The sequence below is a fragment of the Kogia breviceps genome, chromosome 10 (genome assembly GCF_026419965.1).
Source record: "Kogia breviceps isolate mKogBre1 chromosome 10, mKogBre1 haplotype 1, whole genome shotgun sequence".
Classification (NCBI taxonomy): Eukaryota; Metazoa; Chordata; class Mammalia; order Artiodactyla; family Physeteridae; genus Kogia; species Kogia breviceps.
In genome coordinates this window covers 94200711-94216771 of record NC_081319.1, presented here as the reverse complement: position 1 = coordinate 94216771, position 16061 = coordinate 94200711, and the positions used below count along the sequence as shown (strand labels likewise).

Below are 16061 nucleotides of genomic sequence, written 5' to 3'. Positions count from 1 at the left end.
CCCTAGAATAAATCAAACTGATTTCTTCTCATTTACTATGGCCTGTTGACATACCAGCAAAATAACTCATAAACAATTACAGCCAGTATCACAGCGTTATTGGAAAGAAGAGGGAAAAGGCTATTAGAATTATCTGCTCAAATAGCCTTTGGGAGGAAAAACTAAATAAAAATCATTTCATTTATTTGCCCACTGATCACAAGTCTGCAAAAAGTATGCAGAAAGGTGGGGTGTTGGCATTCATTGTCACTGCAATATTCAGAAGTTTTAAGAAATGCATTTCATCTCAACGGACAAAGTCAAAAAGCTTATGGCGACTGAACACCTCAAGTATTTTGAGTAACCATTGTTTTCTTCTGTTTTCAAGTTGGATTTTGAGCTTTGAGCTCTATGGGGTGTTAGTGGCCAACAGCGGGCTGCTCTAGACTGCGTTTCCAAGCTTGTATTGCTCTGAGGAATGCCCTTTGCCTTGAGTTAACAGTTGGAACTGAACTCGCTGTTCCCGCCTCCTAGCCTTTGTGTTCAGGCTGCAGCTGTGCCCGGCAACTGTTGTGCCCTTCAGTTGTTCCACAAAATGTAAACCTTTGAGGCCAGCAATTTTTCAGGACAGTGATTGGAGAGCGGGTCCGTGTGTGTGCACAAGTGTGCTGGCGTCGGGGTGGGTGCGTTTTGGGGGAGGAAGCAGCTGTGGGGTAATCTATCTGGAATTTCTTGTTACATTTACTGTGGTAAATGGAATCTTCTCATTCTGTCAGCTTTTTTTCACATGGCCATGGACTGGAAAGACCCTGTACCAGAAATGACTTGCAGTTTTCAGTTAGTTTAATTATTGGGAACCCTTTGCCATATTAATTTACATAGTTTCCTCAGCCCTGGGTTTCAAATGCACTTTGTTGAATAAATTGATCTCTTGGCAGGAACCCAATAGAGACACTATTATTTATCATCACTTGCGGTTGGTCAGATTTGTAATATTCGTTGGCCGTTCCTGCAAATCAGATAACTTAAGCTGAAAGACAGAGGCCTGATCTTTATGCCTATAATGACCGAAATAACTGATTCTTTTTATGAATTGTCCAGATCAGCATTCCAACTCTTATTCTGTTCTCTGTAGATCTGGCCAGGAAAAGGCCATGAAGATAATTCTATGAATAGGATACGGTGTGGTTGTTTTCTTAACTTTCTGGTGTGAAATTTGTTGACATATTTTTGCCCTTTTATGTGTCTTCCCAAATTAGTTTTGAGAACAGCCAGGGTATAATTATTTGTAGACTAGAATAAAACTGCACATAGATGGATGTGTATAAAGTCTTATGTTGTGGTGATGTAATTCTTTCTACGGATAATGTGGATTTTTAAAATCTATACACGAGTTGTCATCCATCCTAACCTCCCCTGAACCTCCAGTAAATGAAATCACTGGGAGTGGTCACAATTATAGACAAGGCGGGGTTTGATTTTTCTCAAAGCAGGACACTCTGTGATCACTCCTTTTCCTCCAGGTAGATATTTCTTTTCAGCCTGTTTCTCAGTGTAAAGGCCAAATGTCCATTAACAAAGCAAAAGTTTAACAGTTTGCTGGTGATCAAATTAAAACACAGCCAGAGGGTATCCTGACTCATAAATAATGTAGACTCTGTAGCACATGGTTAAATATGTATGTCTTGTAAGTTTTCAAGTCTTCTGGCCTCTTTGGTTTCCTCTTGATTTTTACAAGCAAAAACTGTCCTCAATCTTTTATATCAAAATTTTCATTTAGAACTTGTACCAAACCTGTGCCTTAGGTCTATTAATCAAGGAGAATAGGTGAAACCTCAGCTGGTATGTTGTTTGTCTAGACCCCAAGCTCACTGAATACCCCTATGGGTCTATGGAGAGTGGGTCTCTCCAGTCTACCTGACCGTATCGGTGGTCAGTCTAGTCATCACTCCTGGGTTTTTAGCTCCCGTTTGGGGCTTTGGGTAGCCAGCTCCTTTCGTTCTCCTCTGGAAGAGATCCAGACTGCTCAGAGGGAGTTAGGGGTGTCGTTGACTAACAGAGGAGCTCTAAACACACAGATAATGAAGTTAGGTTGGAAACAGCTCTGAGTTCAGCCTGAAAGAGACTACAGAAATTAAACAAACGTTGCTTAGGCACCCACCTTCTAGGCACCAGCTTCTCAGCAAGGTGCTGAGAATACAAGGATGGGTACGTGACACAGTAGACACAGTTCCTGTCCACAGAAACTTACATTCTAGCTGAAGAACATAAAAATGATACAGCAAAAGCACGATGCTTACATAGACCAGGAAGACGTGGAAGGAATACCCAGTCCTGTAGTATAGTGTGGTTCTTGGGCCAGCAGCAATCTGGAAACTTGTTAGAAACGCAGAATCTCAAACATCACCCCAGACCTCCTGAATCAGAACATGCATTTTAACAAGATTTCCCCAGGTGATTTATATGCATATTAAAATTTGAAAAGCACTGCTCTAGTACAGTCATGCTGAACCAAAGGAGTCCAATTTGTGGGAGACTCAAGGAAGACCATTAGTTTTTACTCATTCATTTGTTTAGTAGTTCATTTACTTAATAACCATTTATTGGATACCCACCTTGTACAAAGCACACACCAGACATTGTATTAACGGTACAGTTTCTGCCATCAAGCAGCAGGTTTTAATTACAATGCAAAAAAATAAATAACAATACAAGGCCATGTTGGAAAATAAACCTTGCTAATTAGACTTCTGGGTGGGCAGGAAGGGCAACAAAGGGCCACATTTGATATGAGTCTTGTTTTGTTATGATTTTTAGGTTTGTTTTTATTGAAGTGTGGTTGATTTATAATATTATATTAGTTTCAGGTGTACTGATTTGGGTCTTGAAGGACAGTAGGATTCCCTAGGCAGACAGTAAAGGAAAGGGCAGTTCTTAGGAGAAAATTCAGCAGAGAATTGGGAACAAAGGACATGAACTAAGTACTTTGAGAGAAAAGCTGTTAGTTTTGCAGAGCTGAACATGGCAAGAGATGAGGCCAGAAAGGCAAATTGGGGCCATATGGTGGAATCCTTATGTGTTATCCTAAGAAGATGTGTCCATATGTGGTGTGCAGGGTTTTGTCCTTCCCCACAGGCTTTTTTTTAAATTGAAATAAAGTTGATGTACAATATTATGGTAGTTTCAGGTGTATTACACAGTGATTTGACCTTTGCATATATTACGAAATGTTCACCACAATAAATCTAGTAACTATCATTTCCTAAAGTTATTACAATATTATTAACCATATTCCTTGTGCTGCATATTACATCCCTGTGGCTTATTTATTTTATAACTGTAAGTTTTTACCTCTTAACCCTCTTCACTTATTTTTCCTACCACTATCCCCCTCCCCTCTGGCAACTGCCCGTTTTTTTCTCTGTATCTATAAGTCTGTTTCATTTTGTTTTGTATGTTTGTTTCGTTGGTTTTTTAGATTCCACATATAAGTGAGATCATATGGTATTTTTCTTACTCTGACTTATTTCACTTAGCATAATACCCTCTAGATCCATCCACGTTGTCACAAATGACAAGATTTCACTTTTTAAATATTTATTTATTTATTATTTATTTTGGCTGTGCCAGGTCTCAGTTGTGGGATGCATGTGGGATCTAGTTCCCTGACCAGGGATCGAACCTGGGCCCCTGCCTTGGGAGTGTGGAGTCTTACCCACTGGACCACCAGGGAAGTCCCAAGATTTCATTTTTTATGGTTGAGTAATATTCCATTGTATATACTTGATATCTTTTTCTTACCACATCTTCTTTACCCATTCACCTGTTGATGGACACTTAGGTTGCTTCTATATCTTGGCTATTGTAAATAATGGTGCATTGAACATAGGGGTACACCATAGGTTTTTAAGCAGAAAGTTACTATAAATAATGATCTAGTAATTGTTCAGGATAAATGGAAAAGGGAAGAGACTAGAGGCCCTAATACATGTTAGAAGACTTTAGTGGATGCCAAGGATGGGATAATGAGTATGTGACCTTGAGTATGACAATGGCAATGGAATGCAAGAGATAAAATGGACACTGAGTTGGAGGACAAAAAGAGAGAGAGAAATCAAATCTAAACACAAAGTTTCCAATCTGGAAGTCTGGGAGAATAATAGTAACGTCAATAAAAATAGGGATATCTACAGGAGGAGCTGGTAGAGAAGCAAGAAAAATATTCACCTGAGTTTTCACCATGTTGCATTTGAGGCACAGGTGAGGTGTCCGTCTAGATGGGGAGGTGGAGTGGGCAGGTGAAATGCAGGTCTGAAATGCACTGAAGGGGGAGACCTAGAGATGATAGTTAGACAGGAGAGAAGATAGAAAAAAGAGAATATGATGAAGGATAAAACCTGGGGGGACCCTGTTACTTAAGAATGGAATAAATCAATCAAAGAGACAAAGACAAGAAAAAGGAGGAGAACTAGGAGCCAAGGGTCTCAAAGCTCTAAGAACAATGGGTTGGCTGATCAACTGTGACAATCTGGGGAGGGTAAGGTTAGAAAAAGGCTGCCAACATCTACCTTATTAGTGACTTTTAGAATGCAGTTTCTGAAGGGCTGGAGGTAGATGCAGTTTTATAGAATCATGGAGGAAAAAGATTTTATGTAATGATCTCTTCATTACTTATGGACCAGGTGTCTGACTTGATGGATTATTGCTTATAGCTTCAGTTTCTGCACTTTGAAGTTTGGGGATTATTTGTGGGTTTTATTTTTACCTTTGCTATATCTTCAGTAGAGTAAGTGTAGGTCAGAAATAAATATCTACAATTTCATACACAGTAGTTTAGAGTTAGCTGTACTATGAAGCTGTAAGCAAGCTTTTTATATTTAGGACTATTTTTATTATCATAAATACCTTTGAGTTTTATTGCTAGTTGATAAGAATACATAAATGTTTTTAGAGTATTTATTCTCTCCGTAAATCACACAATAGTGGCTTTTAAAACTGCCTAATTTAATGATGAAGATTATTTTATTTACTAGGACTTTTTTATAACCAAGAACTCAAACTCTCTAAATCTGGGGGCCAGCAAGTTAACAAATGTTCCTAATTTATTTAAACCATCACCTTGGGAATATTTTAATTAAGGTGTGTTCACTTAAAATTCTTTAAGGCATAGTGTTGAAGGCAATGGTGTAACTGGGGGTGTCCTGTTGACTACTCTCTCCTCCAACCCCTCTTAGGAGGCTGTGGTTTAAAGGTGCAGGCAGAGGTGCTCTCCAGAGCAGAGCTGGGAGTGCCTGGATAGGAGGAGACTTTGAACTCCCGTGCGGTCAGTCCCAGCCCAGAGCAAGCCACCATGCCCCACCCCACCCCTCCACCCCGAGTTTTCATTCATCCCTGAGGTGCCATGCCTCTGGGTCCAACCTCTTAACTCCCTGGGGAATGCCTCAAAGCCTCCACTGCCTGAGGCTGGGCCTCCCAGTAATTGCTGCGAGAGCTGTATGGCTTTATCCACCTCCCTGTCCCTCCCCACCTCCAGTGAGCAAGGCAATGGCAGATGAAATTTTTGGCCCATCCTTTTTAGGATACTAAGTGATAGCAAGTCTTTCTTCTTTACAAGTGAATTTTATCTTTTCAAATGGCCAAAAACCATTGAGACCCTCTTTGGAGAAGGATTAATTCAAGTAATACTCTTTTCAGTCAAGAAGAGCAGAATACAAAGGCATGAGTGATTATTTGGTGTGTGTGTTTTTGTAAAAAGGTCTGAAGGCAGGTCCTAAAAGAAAGTTTTGAATACCGGTACTTTTATTAAACAAGTATGTCGCATCAGAAGCTAATGCTTTGAAAGACAGTATTTATGTGGATCTGTAAGTTCTTGTGTGATTGCTAACAATTCAGTTGCCTTTATTTGTTGTAATGACAATGTGCATGTACCCTCCTCCTGGAATCCCCTTCCTCTCGCTTCCCCGTGTCAAATCTGACTCATCCGTCCTTCAAGGTCTATTTCGAATGGTCTTCTCTCCCAGAAGCCTCTCTGACCTCCCTTGCTTATTACCATGCCCTTCCAAGCTGGAAGTTATCCTTTTCCTCCACAGAACCTCTGTAGTACTTCTTAAAATCTGTACTTCTTTTATGATGCTTAGCACTTTTCTACCTTATAAAGCAGTTACTTATTCATTTCGGCAAATATTTATGAAGCACCTACCACGTTTCAGGCACTGGGTGCATTACTGGTAACATTAAGATAAATAAATGAGTGGCTCTTCAGAGCTCGGGCTCAAGACATGACCAAACCCAAATTCACAGGCACATAATTACGCTATAATGTGAAGTATCATAATAAGCGTGTTCCTAACGAGCCCTTGCAATAGAGAAACAGAAGATTTCCTCTTAGGAGAGTTCCAGAAAACCTACAAAAAGAAGAGAACTTTGAGTTGAGCCTCGAAGGGTATGTAAGAGTTTTCCAGATAGTAAATTGGGGAAGAGCCTTCCAAACAAAGGCACAACCTGAGCAGAAACGTGAAGGCTAAGAGCCGGTTGCCTGCTGTCAGGGAGCATGGAAAGTGTCTTTTCTCTCCTCTGAGGCTGTGAGCTCATTGAAAGCAGGGTTTTTTCTCATTCTGCATGGGATCTGCAGCAGTGACTGATACAGGGCCTTAAATACAGACAATGTCCAAACACTTTTGCTAAATTGAACACAGTAATTGGTAATTGCATTTCTTCACAGTGAAATTTCCAGAGGCTTATTCCACTAACTACAGATTGTGTTCATTGTTTAAGAGCCATGTAAATACTGTTCCTTTATTTCTTATATCAAACGATGGTAATGGAAATGTACAATGCACTTTCTTATAGGCAATGGCAAATGCCTTCCCTGCACTTGTCCCTTGCCATCTGCATGCCCCTAATTCCCAGTTGGTATAAACTCAGGAAATACAAGCTAATATTAGATTAAGTAAAAAGGTTTTCTTAAGAAGGGATGGAGGGAAGGTGCAGATTGTCTTCTAAAGGTAAAACAAACCCTTCATAGAATAGAACATAGAGCAAAGTCCAGATTGATTGGTCCAGGTTGCACCCTTGATACAAGCTGAGCTAATCACAGACACTTTCCCAGACCTTTCCTGCAAAATTTGTAACTGAAATTGAGGCAAAAGTTACTTTGTCTTTAGTGCACCTCAGCTGTAAACCTCAGGAGATGCTGATGCTTCTTTTTTTTTTATTTTTTCCTAAGTAAATAATGTAAATAATACAGAGCCAAATGTAAATCATCTTTATAACAGCTATCATTTTGCCTCACTCCCCACCTCTGCCGTTTACCAAGTATGGATAATTTAAGAAATATAATTATTTCTCTATGATCCTAAAATCCAAAAGCAAAACAGAAACTTTAATTCAATGATAGTTCAGATCTAAGGCTTTTCTGGCCGAATGAAGTCACAGTCCAGATAATTCAAGCCACACATCACTCTTGGTCTTACAACTGTTGGCGATCTCTAGTTTGTCTCTTTGATGGGTATATTCTGCTGTCTTTAACTCTGGAAATTTTTCCCATGGAAAATTTAATTTTATTTTTCCTTTTTTTATGAGAAATTATATTTTCAAGCTGCCAATGCTGGCAGACAAGAAGAAAAAACAATCTGGGAATCCCAGATTTGGTCCACAGAGCAGTAACAAAAAAAGGCCAAACCAATCATTAAAGCTACTTATGAAGACAATTTATGCAAAATAGCTGGGTCACTTGAGCAAATTAGATTGTGTTCAACATATTCTCTGGAATCTGCTCTGAGGGCTTGGTTTGCTTTTATCAAACATCTCTGCTTTGGGTAGGTAAAAGAGGAATCACCACCTATGTTTTTTGAAGGGCCACATCCACATCTATAAATTAGGAAACAATAAGCATAAAAACACTGTTACTGGTTTCCACAAACTGATATAGACTGTGTAAGGTATTCTCAGGCTGTTTTCCAATTTAAAGCTGTCCCTTCTCTGAAGGGACTTTGTGTCTTGTTCTTTTTTCATGTACCGCCATATTTCATATCTCTCCAGATTATCAAAGGAATAACATACAGAGACCCCAAGAGGGTGGGGAGAATGGGGATGAGGAAACCATCAGAAGTCATTGGCGAAACCATGAGATTTGGGTTTTTCATTACCTTTCCTGTTGTACCTCTATCTTGGGCTAAGGGAGTTTGGTGTCTTGCCTCTGAAGAAAAGTGATCAAAATGGGCCTTACAATTCCTTCATAATTGTTGGACCATCTTTTTATTTTGATGGTATATAAGTACCCTTGGTATTTTTATGGAAACTTGAAATTCGAGTAGTATTCTCTTACCATAGATGAAATAGGAAATATTCCCTAAATTGACTTTTTAAAAATTATTAATAAACATGTGCTTAAAATATTATAGAGCTCTTCATTGTAATATTTTTTAACAATTCTGTTTTCTTGGAAAGGCCCCCAGAAAATTTTTTTCATTGGCAGAAGTCTAAAAATTATAGGAAGTGATAAAAATAAGAGAACAGAGATTAAAGTCACAAATTCACTTTGGTTTATACTCATGTTGTACAAGATGATTATCTGTTCGTTTATGTGCAATCTTTTCTCTCGAAAATGGTTGTCTGCCAATAAAAGTGTGGTATAAATATGAATGTAAAATTTGTACGTACTTATAGAAATTGACAAATTTGGAAATGTATCAATTTCACCAAGTTCTTGATCTAAGTACACCTTTCAGAAAATAGAAACTAGTTTTGATATTTAAAATATAAACAAACCCTAAACCATGAATTTGTGAAGTATTTTTACTGCTATGAAAACTAGTTTATGTATATAGAAAGTTCGTCTTTAGTTCTGAAACTGTAGTTCTTTCTTTTAATCCCTCCCTCCTTTTGTGGTATGTGAGAGGTTTATCATTATCCTATTTATATGCCATGTTACATTAAGATCATTTGAGATTCTTCATCTTTGGAAAAACTAATAAACAGCATTGGCCAAAAGGCTCAGTTGTAAAACACTGTGAAGTCCTATAGTTTTAGCAGGTTAAAGTAATCTGTCTAAGTGTATTTGTGACTGAAATGGCTTTGTGATTTTTAAATGCTTTATTTATTTATTTATCTTCCACTGCGTTGGGTCTTTTTGGCTGCATGCAGGCTTTCCGTAGTAGTGGCGAGCAAAGACTACTCTTCGTTGCGGTGCAGTGGCTTCTCTTGTTGCGGAGCATGGACTCTAGGCATGTGGGCTTCAGTAGTTGTGGCACGCAGGCTCAGTAGTTGTGGCTCGCGGGCTCTAGAGCGCAGGCTCAGTAGTTGCGGTACACCGGCTTAGTTGCTCCGTGGCATTTGGGATCTTCCTGGACCAGGGATCAAACCCATGTCCTCTGCATTGGCAGGCGGATTCTTAACCAGTGTCCCACCAGGGAATTCCCTAAACACTTTTAAAGTGTGTAATTGGGCACATGTAATGTACCTGGAGAGCGTTAAGTGTAAGCCAGGTGATTAAATGGACCAGGCTGTCTCTGAGATGGACAGCAAAAGAGAGAACCTGACCAAGAAACTGAAGACAGCCATCTGTGTGTGTGCGTGAAGGGGAATTGAGGTGGTGGCGGCCGTAAGGAAAGGATGGGAGGTGGGCAGGAAACCCATATACAGTGCCACTGCTTGTCAGCTGTTTCGTTTTGTAGCTTTATCTATGATCTCCACAAATACTTAAAGACTGTGGCTCAAAATATTACTATCACTAAGTAAGCTAGCTTCATAGAAGAAACATCGTAACAAAAGCTCTGCTGTGAGGGACAGAATCCATCTGTTCCAAGAGACTGTCACAGGGGTGATTTTGTTTTTCTTGGTCTCTGCCTTTTAAGAAATTGGGAAAAACACACACCAAGATGTAGGTTGCCAGGCCTGTTCTTAAAGTTGGAGATCAATGTTATGTGTATATACATTTCTCCCTCAGTCTCTCCTTATATGACCTGTGTCCTCTACTGAGCATTCAATGGTGTGGCCCCGGCCTAAGTCATTTTCTGGCTCTCCTGGCCCCACTGTCCCGAGGAGAGCTGGCCACACCCTCCTTCATGCTCCCAGTGTTCCTGTTCATGTGACACACGACACATATCAAACTGCATCTGCAACTACTATTTTGTGCACTCAACACTCCCACTAGATTATGAGTTTTTTAACAAACCAGGCATATGCCTACTTCTTCATCATATACCCAGTTCCTTGCAAGGTAGCTCTAGGCAAATGTGGAATAGACAAACGAGCCTACTTATTCTAATTGACTTTCAGTCTACTAAAGAGGTTCTATTTAGACCAAATCATCTGCTACCCTTATTGCTGAATTTGAAAAATCTTAGACTTTAAAAGGTGAAAGTTGAAAATTCCCCAAAAATGTAACTCTTAAACAGAGAATCTTAGATGGAAAACTTTTCTTTGTAGCTGATTTTTTTTTTTTTTTTTTTTTTTTTTTGCCTAAACAGCTTTGTTTCACTTTTTTGCTTAATTTTGTCACAAAGACATAAAACCTCCATCTAAAAGTAGTCTATTAGTCCTACTTTCAACAGACCCAACAAAATGGAGAATTGGAGTCCCTTTTGTAGATAATTTAGATCCAAAGCTAGACTGTAGCTGAATTAACTGGATAACTAAGACAGTGGTATGGGCTGTGGGAGATAGAAGTGGTTGTTAATTACATGTGTCAAAACAATGTGGAGATTTCGTTTAAGAACTAGAGATAGTTTCCCTTTCAGAATAAAACCTAAATTCCAAAGTAATAAAATGATAGGTATTTATTTCAAGTGACATTTAATGGAAAAAATTCTGATGCACGTTAGTACATAAATATATTCCATGTAATACAGTTATAGAATTTTATATATATAGTATATATAACCAAAACAGTACAAGCTTTCCACATGCCACATACAGTGGTTTCATTATTTCATAGTTATAGTTCATATATTTAAAGTCAGATCGGAAGTGGCTGTTCTGAGGACAGTTGAAATTAATTTAGAGAAAGGGATTTGCAGACGTTTTAAAAAGCCTTTGTGCTGCCTCTACCCCGACTCCAAAAAAAAAAAGTAAATAATCAATCATCTGCTCTCAAAATTAATCTTAATAGAGCTTTCAAAAGTAGCATTTTTAGGTTTTATGCTGTGTTCTTACAACATAAGTGAATGTTTGCACCCTAAATAGGGCCACTTAAAATCATAAATGGCCTGCTTTTTTTTTTTTTAAGTTGGAAACCATTGTTACAATGGCTTTAATAAAATGTGTTTTTCAGTTGTTTCCAGTTCGGCGTCTAAGATACTTCAGACTCATTTTGTCAGGATAAGGTAGCGTCTTTAAAAAGCATCTGTGTGGGGATCGCTGCTCCTTCACTCAGGTTAATAAGCCTTTCCCCCTTCGACTTCCTTAATTTCGGCCCTCACCTCACCTTTACTTTCCAGTCTGTGTGACCTTGTGCAAGTCACAGGATATCATAATTCTGTAGGTCCTGAGTTTTTAGAAGTTTAATTCTACACTGTAGAAGTAAAATTGTTAGGGTAAAACACACCCTAAAAGATTGTTTTATTAAGGGTTCTTTCAGAAGGACCGGAAATACTCAGATAATTTTCCAGGGAACGGCGTCTTTTATTAGATGTCTTTTATTCTGTATGTGTAGATCTGACCCCAGAGCCTCTATTCCAGGAAATGAATGCAGTCTGCAACCTAATTAAAGGTTACCCCCTATGACTCTCCCAGGACCCTCTCAGGTTCCTGGTGCAGGCTCAGAGACAAAGTTGCCCACTGGAAGTTTCCGTCTGTATCCCTACATGGCCTTAACTCACAGTGTGAGCTGGGCCAGACCTGGCCCCTTGCCAGTGCTCCTTTCCCCTCTTAGCTAGTCTTCCACAGGGCCCATATCCCACTGAGAATAAGAAGCAGCAGATCCCTCAACAGGCAACCGAGGTTGTAGGCTTGATCTGACCCACTACTTCTCATTCAGTCTAGACAACCTGGTGCATTACCTCTGCCATGAGATTTTATCTAAGAATAAATCACACCCAGAGGCAATGCCCTTAAATCTCCAGTCCTCCTGGGGGGGTGGGGGCAGGTCCTCATCCCAGAACAACTTGGACACTAGGCAGGAAACTGAGATTTGGGTGCAAGTACCCCATTACTGGCACCAGTGGGTACTCAGGAAAAGTGAATAAGGCAAGAGTCCAGTTGCTAGAATGCAGGCACAGAGTCAGAACAAACTAGCGTCCGGGGTGACTTGATGCTGAGATGCCGGTGTCAGTACTCAAGACTTATATCCGCATGGGATCAAGCCTGGCTCCAGAGTTGGCCATAGGAGCCCAGTCAGCTGCTGAGGCATTAGAGGGAGGGAGCAAGGAGTAGTGGAGATAAAAATGAAATTATTACACCGCCTCCCAACACTTCATGTATATTTAAGCCAGAGGCCCAAGAGCAACACTACATATGTGTAGGGTCGCCCATACCTCTGGTTAATTTGACTAGTGACTTATTTTAACATCTGAATACAGCATAAAGGATTTCCCTGAAGAAGACTTTAGAGTCAAGCAGATACGTGCTTGAATTATGTCCCTGCCATTTACTGGCCATTTAGTATTGGGTCAGCCTTTCTGGCTTCCTGCTTTATCTTCTGTGAGAGGGGATTTCAACCCTAGTGATGCGGTTGTGATGACTAAGATGAATCTCAGCACAAAGCACGCGGTGGTTGTTCCCGAACTTGTGTGCACGTTGGAATCACCTACAGGGAGCTTCGGAAAATGCCCGTGTGCTGCCTCCCCAGAGTGTCCCTGCCACGTGGCCTGGGCCTGGGAACTTCTAACAGATCCCCAGGTGATTCTGATGTTCGGACAACTTTGGGAGGCCCTTGGCATGGAGCCTGTCCCGCACTGAGCATTCAATATCTGTTAGGTGCGTGGAAACAACCAGCGCCTGGCACGTGCGAGCTTTTCCAGAATTCTTGGCTGACTTCCCTTGCCGGCCCGTCTCCCCTCTGTCTCGCCGGGTGCCTGAAGACGGCGTCGGGCTGTGGCTCCGGTCGGTGCGGCTGCCACTCACGCCAGGCACGTGAGAACGCAGAAAGCTCTGGCCCCACCTGCCTGCAGGAGGAGAAGAGGAGGCGAAGATAAGTTCATCGCAAGGGGCAGCCCGTGAGCGCCTGGTGAGGGACTCTCCGGGTTTGCTCTCGAGGACACCGTGTACGGTAAAGCCCCTGAGCACTGCTTGTCAAGTCACCCTGGAAACTAGAGCCCAGGCCTGTGCTCTCACTGGGGCCGATGCAGGAATGAGCCAGAACGCACAACGGATAAGCCAATGGCAGAGTTTCAGCTGGTCCTGAGTTCTCCTTTTTTTTTTTCCGGCGTTTAGAGTCAACACTTGTGGCAGTAAATCCTTTGTTTGGTGTTCCTGGGCCAGCCATCTGAATGTATCAGAGTTCCCAGAAGTTGAATATGTGGCTTATTGGTTTCATTGTCCTTTAATGGCTCTTGGAGAGAGCCTTTAAAGAATGAATGCTGAGAGCTAGGGAACCATCTAACTCATTCTAAGATGTAGAAGCCCGTGTTGTCTCCCCTTTCCACAAAATAGAACTTTAAAGCTGCAGTGTTTCAGATGTGGGAGAGGAGCCTGGCCCCTCGCTGACTATTTGAGTTATTATGTGCTTGTGAGTAAAAGTAATATGTCGTGGCTCTGAGTGTCTGGAACTGGAATATTGTTTGATGTGCAAAGCTTATATTTTACACTTTATGATTCAGAGCAAATGTTCACATTTCACCCCAGTAACATAATAGGAAATATTTAAAATGCTAAAAATAACAAAAAATTGGTCAGTCTCAAGAACTGTGCAGTCATTTTCTACTTGACCCAAGAATCCTGATGGAGTCAGGCTGTTTTTCCTTATAAACAAACAAAAAAAAAATCACAAATTATCATTTCAGGAGACAAGACCTCCAGCCTACTCAGTTTTTAAGATGTGTATTCTCAGTAAGAGAAGAACCTTTTATTTTCAGGGTAATTCTACACTTAACCGGGATTGTATAAGTACTTTGAAAATAGTGTGGATTTTTTTTTTTTCAACTGAAAACTACCACAGGTTAAAACTTCCTGATATTGACACTTTGTAATACTGCGTTGTTCATGAAAATAAGGATCTGCTGTCTTTGTTAATATTTAGTACTTATGTGATGTTTCACATTTCGTATTTGGTATTGAAAATATGTAAGCCTCAGGCACATTTTCATCACTCTCAATTTTTTTTTTTTTTTTTTTTTGGCGGTTCGCAGGCCTGTCACTGTTGTGGCCTCTCCCGTTGCGGAGCACAGGCTCCGGACGCGCAGGCTCAGCGGCCATGGCTCACGGGCCCAGCCGCTCCGCGGCACGTGGGATCTTCCCGGACCGGGGCACGAACCCGTATCCCTTGTATCGGCAGGCGGATTCTCAACCGCTGCGCCACCAGGGAAGCCCCTATCACTCTCAATTTTTATAGTTTCCGTTTTTTTACTTGAATTAACTTCTCATTCTTTATCATAGTCATACAGTTCTACTTCAGGGTTTAAAAGTAAAATGGTACATAACACAAGGTTATTGTATATGTGTGTTTTTATCCTACTAGTTTTAAGCTCTGTGACAACTTCGTCTATGGGGTCCTCTCAAAACATTGAAACAGGGCTTCCCTGGTGGCGCAGTGGTTGAGAGTCCGCCTGCCCATGCAGGGGACAAGGGTTCGTGCCCCGGTCCGGGAAGATCCCACATGCCACGGAGCGGCTGGGCCAGTGAGCCATGACCGCTGAGCCTGTGCGTCCGGAGCCTGTGCTCTGCAACGGGAGACGCCACAACAGTGAGAGGCCCACATACAGAAGAAAAAAAAAAAAAAAAATTGAAACAAATCCCTCTATTGTCTATCACCTTTCACTGACATTTGAATTTGTTAAAACTTCATATTGAAAACAGATTGCACTTCACATAGCAGAGACGAGAATAAGCATAGGTCTTGCTCAGGCAAAATACAATTTTCTCTGGTTTACTAACAGTCAGCATTAGATGAACCAAACCATCAGAAGCATCCTGGACCCTGTTCACCTTCATGTTTGACAGGCATCCAGGTCACATGTGGTCCTCACTTGGGGTTCGGTTTGAGGCATGCATACTTGAAAAATGAGTTGCAGAGAAAGAGTTTCAGTATCTCTTTAGCTGCTCATAAAGCAAACCACTGAATAGTTTTCCCCTCTCTCTCTCTCTCTCATTGGTGGTTGTAATTCCCAGTGTCCCCAAAAGAATCCTCTTACTGGTTGGACCACTTTTTTCTTATGATTATCAATTGGCCAAAGCCCAGTTTCATTCATATCCTGAGCTTTGGACATGAACCTGTGAATGTGACCTTGTTTGCCTCTGGGTTGGCAGTGTGAATCTGGCACATGCAGTTTCTACTGACAGGGCTCTACAGCTACGTGATGCTCCGTGTTCCCAAAGCAAACCCGCACTTGGTCCCAGGTCTTCCCAAACAGACCCATGATGCACAGGTGTACCCCTCGTGCCTTTTGTGAATCTCGAACCCCACTCCCTCACTGACAACAGGTTCTGAGTGATGTTGGCAGAATCCCAGCTCTCAGCAAGGACATCATCTCAATAGAGTGCTTTCCATCTTCTCTCTCCCACAGGGTCCAGTAGCATCAACTGCATCAGCGTTGTCTGTCCTCTCCCTTGGACCTGGCCTTCCTCCACCTCCACCTCCTCCAGGGCCACCTCCACTTTTTGAGAGTGAGGGCAGAAGAGAGGAGTCTTCTCCTTCACGCTCAGCTTTATTTGCACAACTTAACCAAGGGGAAGCAATTACAAAAGGTGAGAAAACCAGACCTTGAGGCTGTCTCCCTCTGGCTTCAGGCACACAGATCCCTCGGAGCCCATGGTGATGGATACATCATTCCATCCCAGTCCCTACTGCATGGAGAGCTGTGTGTTCTTCATCTCAAGGTAGATGGGCTCAGTGGGCTGTTGGGTGGGTCAGAAGGAAGAACTCAGAGATCCTAGGTTCTGAATGGACCACTGCACTGTATCACCACCTCAGCCCCTGATGCTTCAGC

The 16061-nt window shown here is 41.4% G+C and overlaps 1 protein-coding gene across 3 annotated transcripts in view; it reads left to right on the top strand.

Annotated features, from left to right (window-relative positions):
- Positions 1-16061, top strand: part of CAP2 (cyclase associated actin cytoskeleton regulatory protein 2) — a 136417-nt gene that overhangs the window by 108999 nt on the left and 11357 nt on the right. For all 3 annotated transcript variants that reach the window (XM_059075224.2, XM_067006728.1, XM_059075222.2), the window contains exon 8: positions 15639-15819. In XM_059075224.2, coding sequence (XP_058931207.1) covers positions 15639-15819 — 181 coding nt within the window. The remainder of the gene's footprint in view (positions 1-15638; positions 15820-16061) is intronic.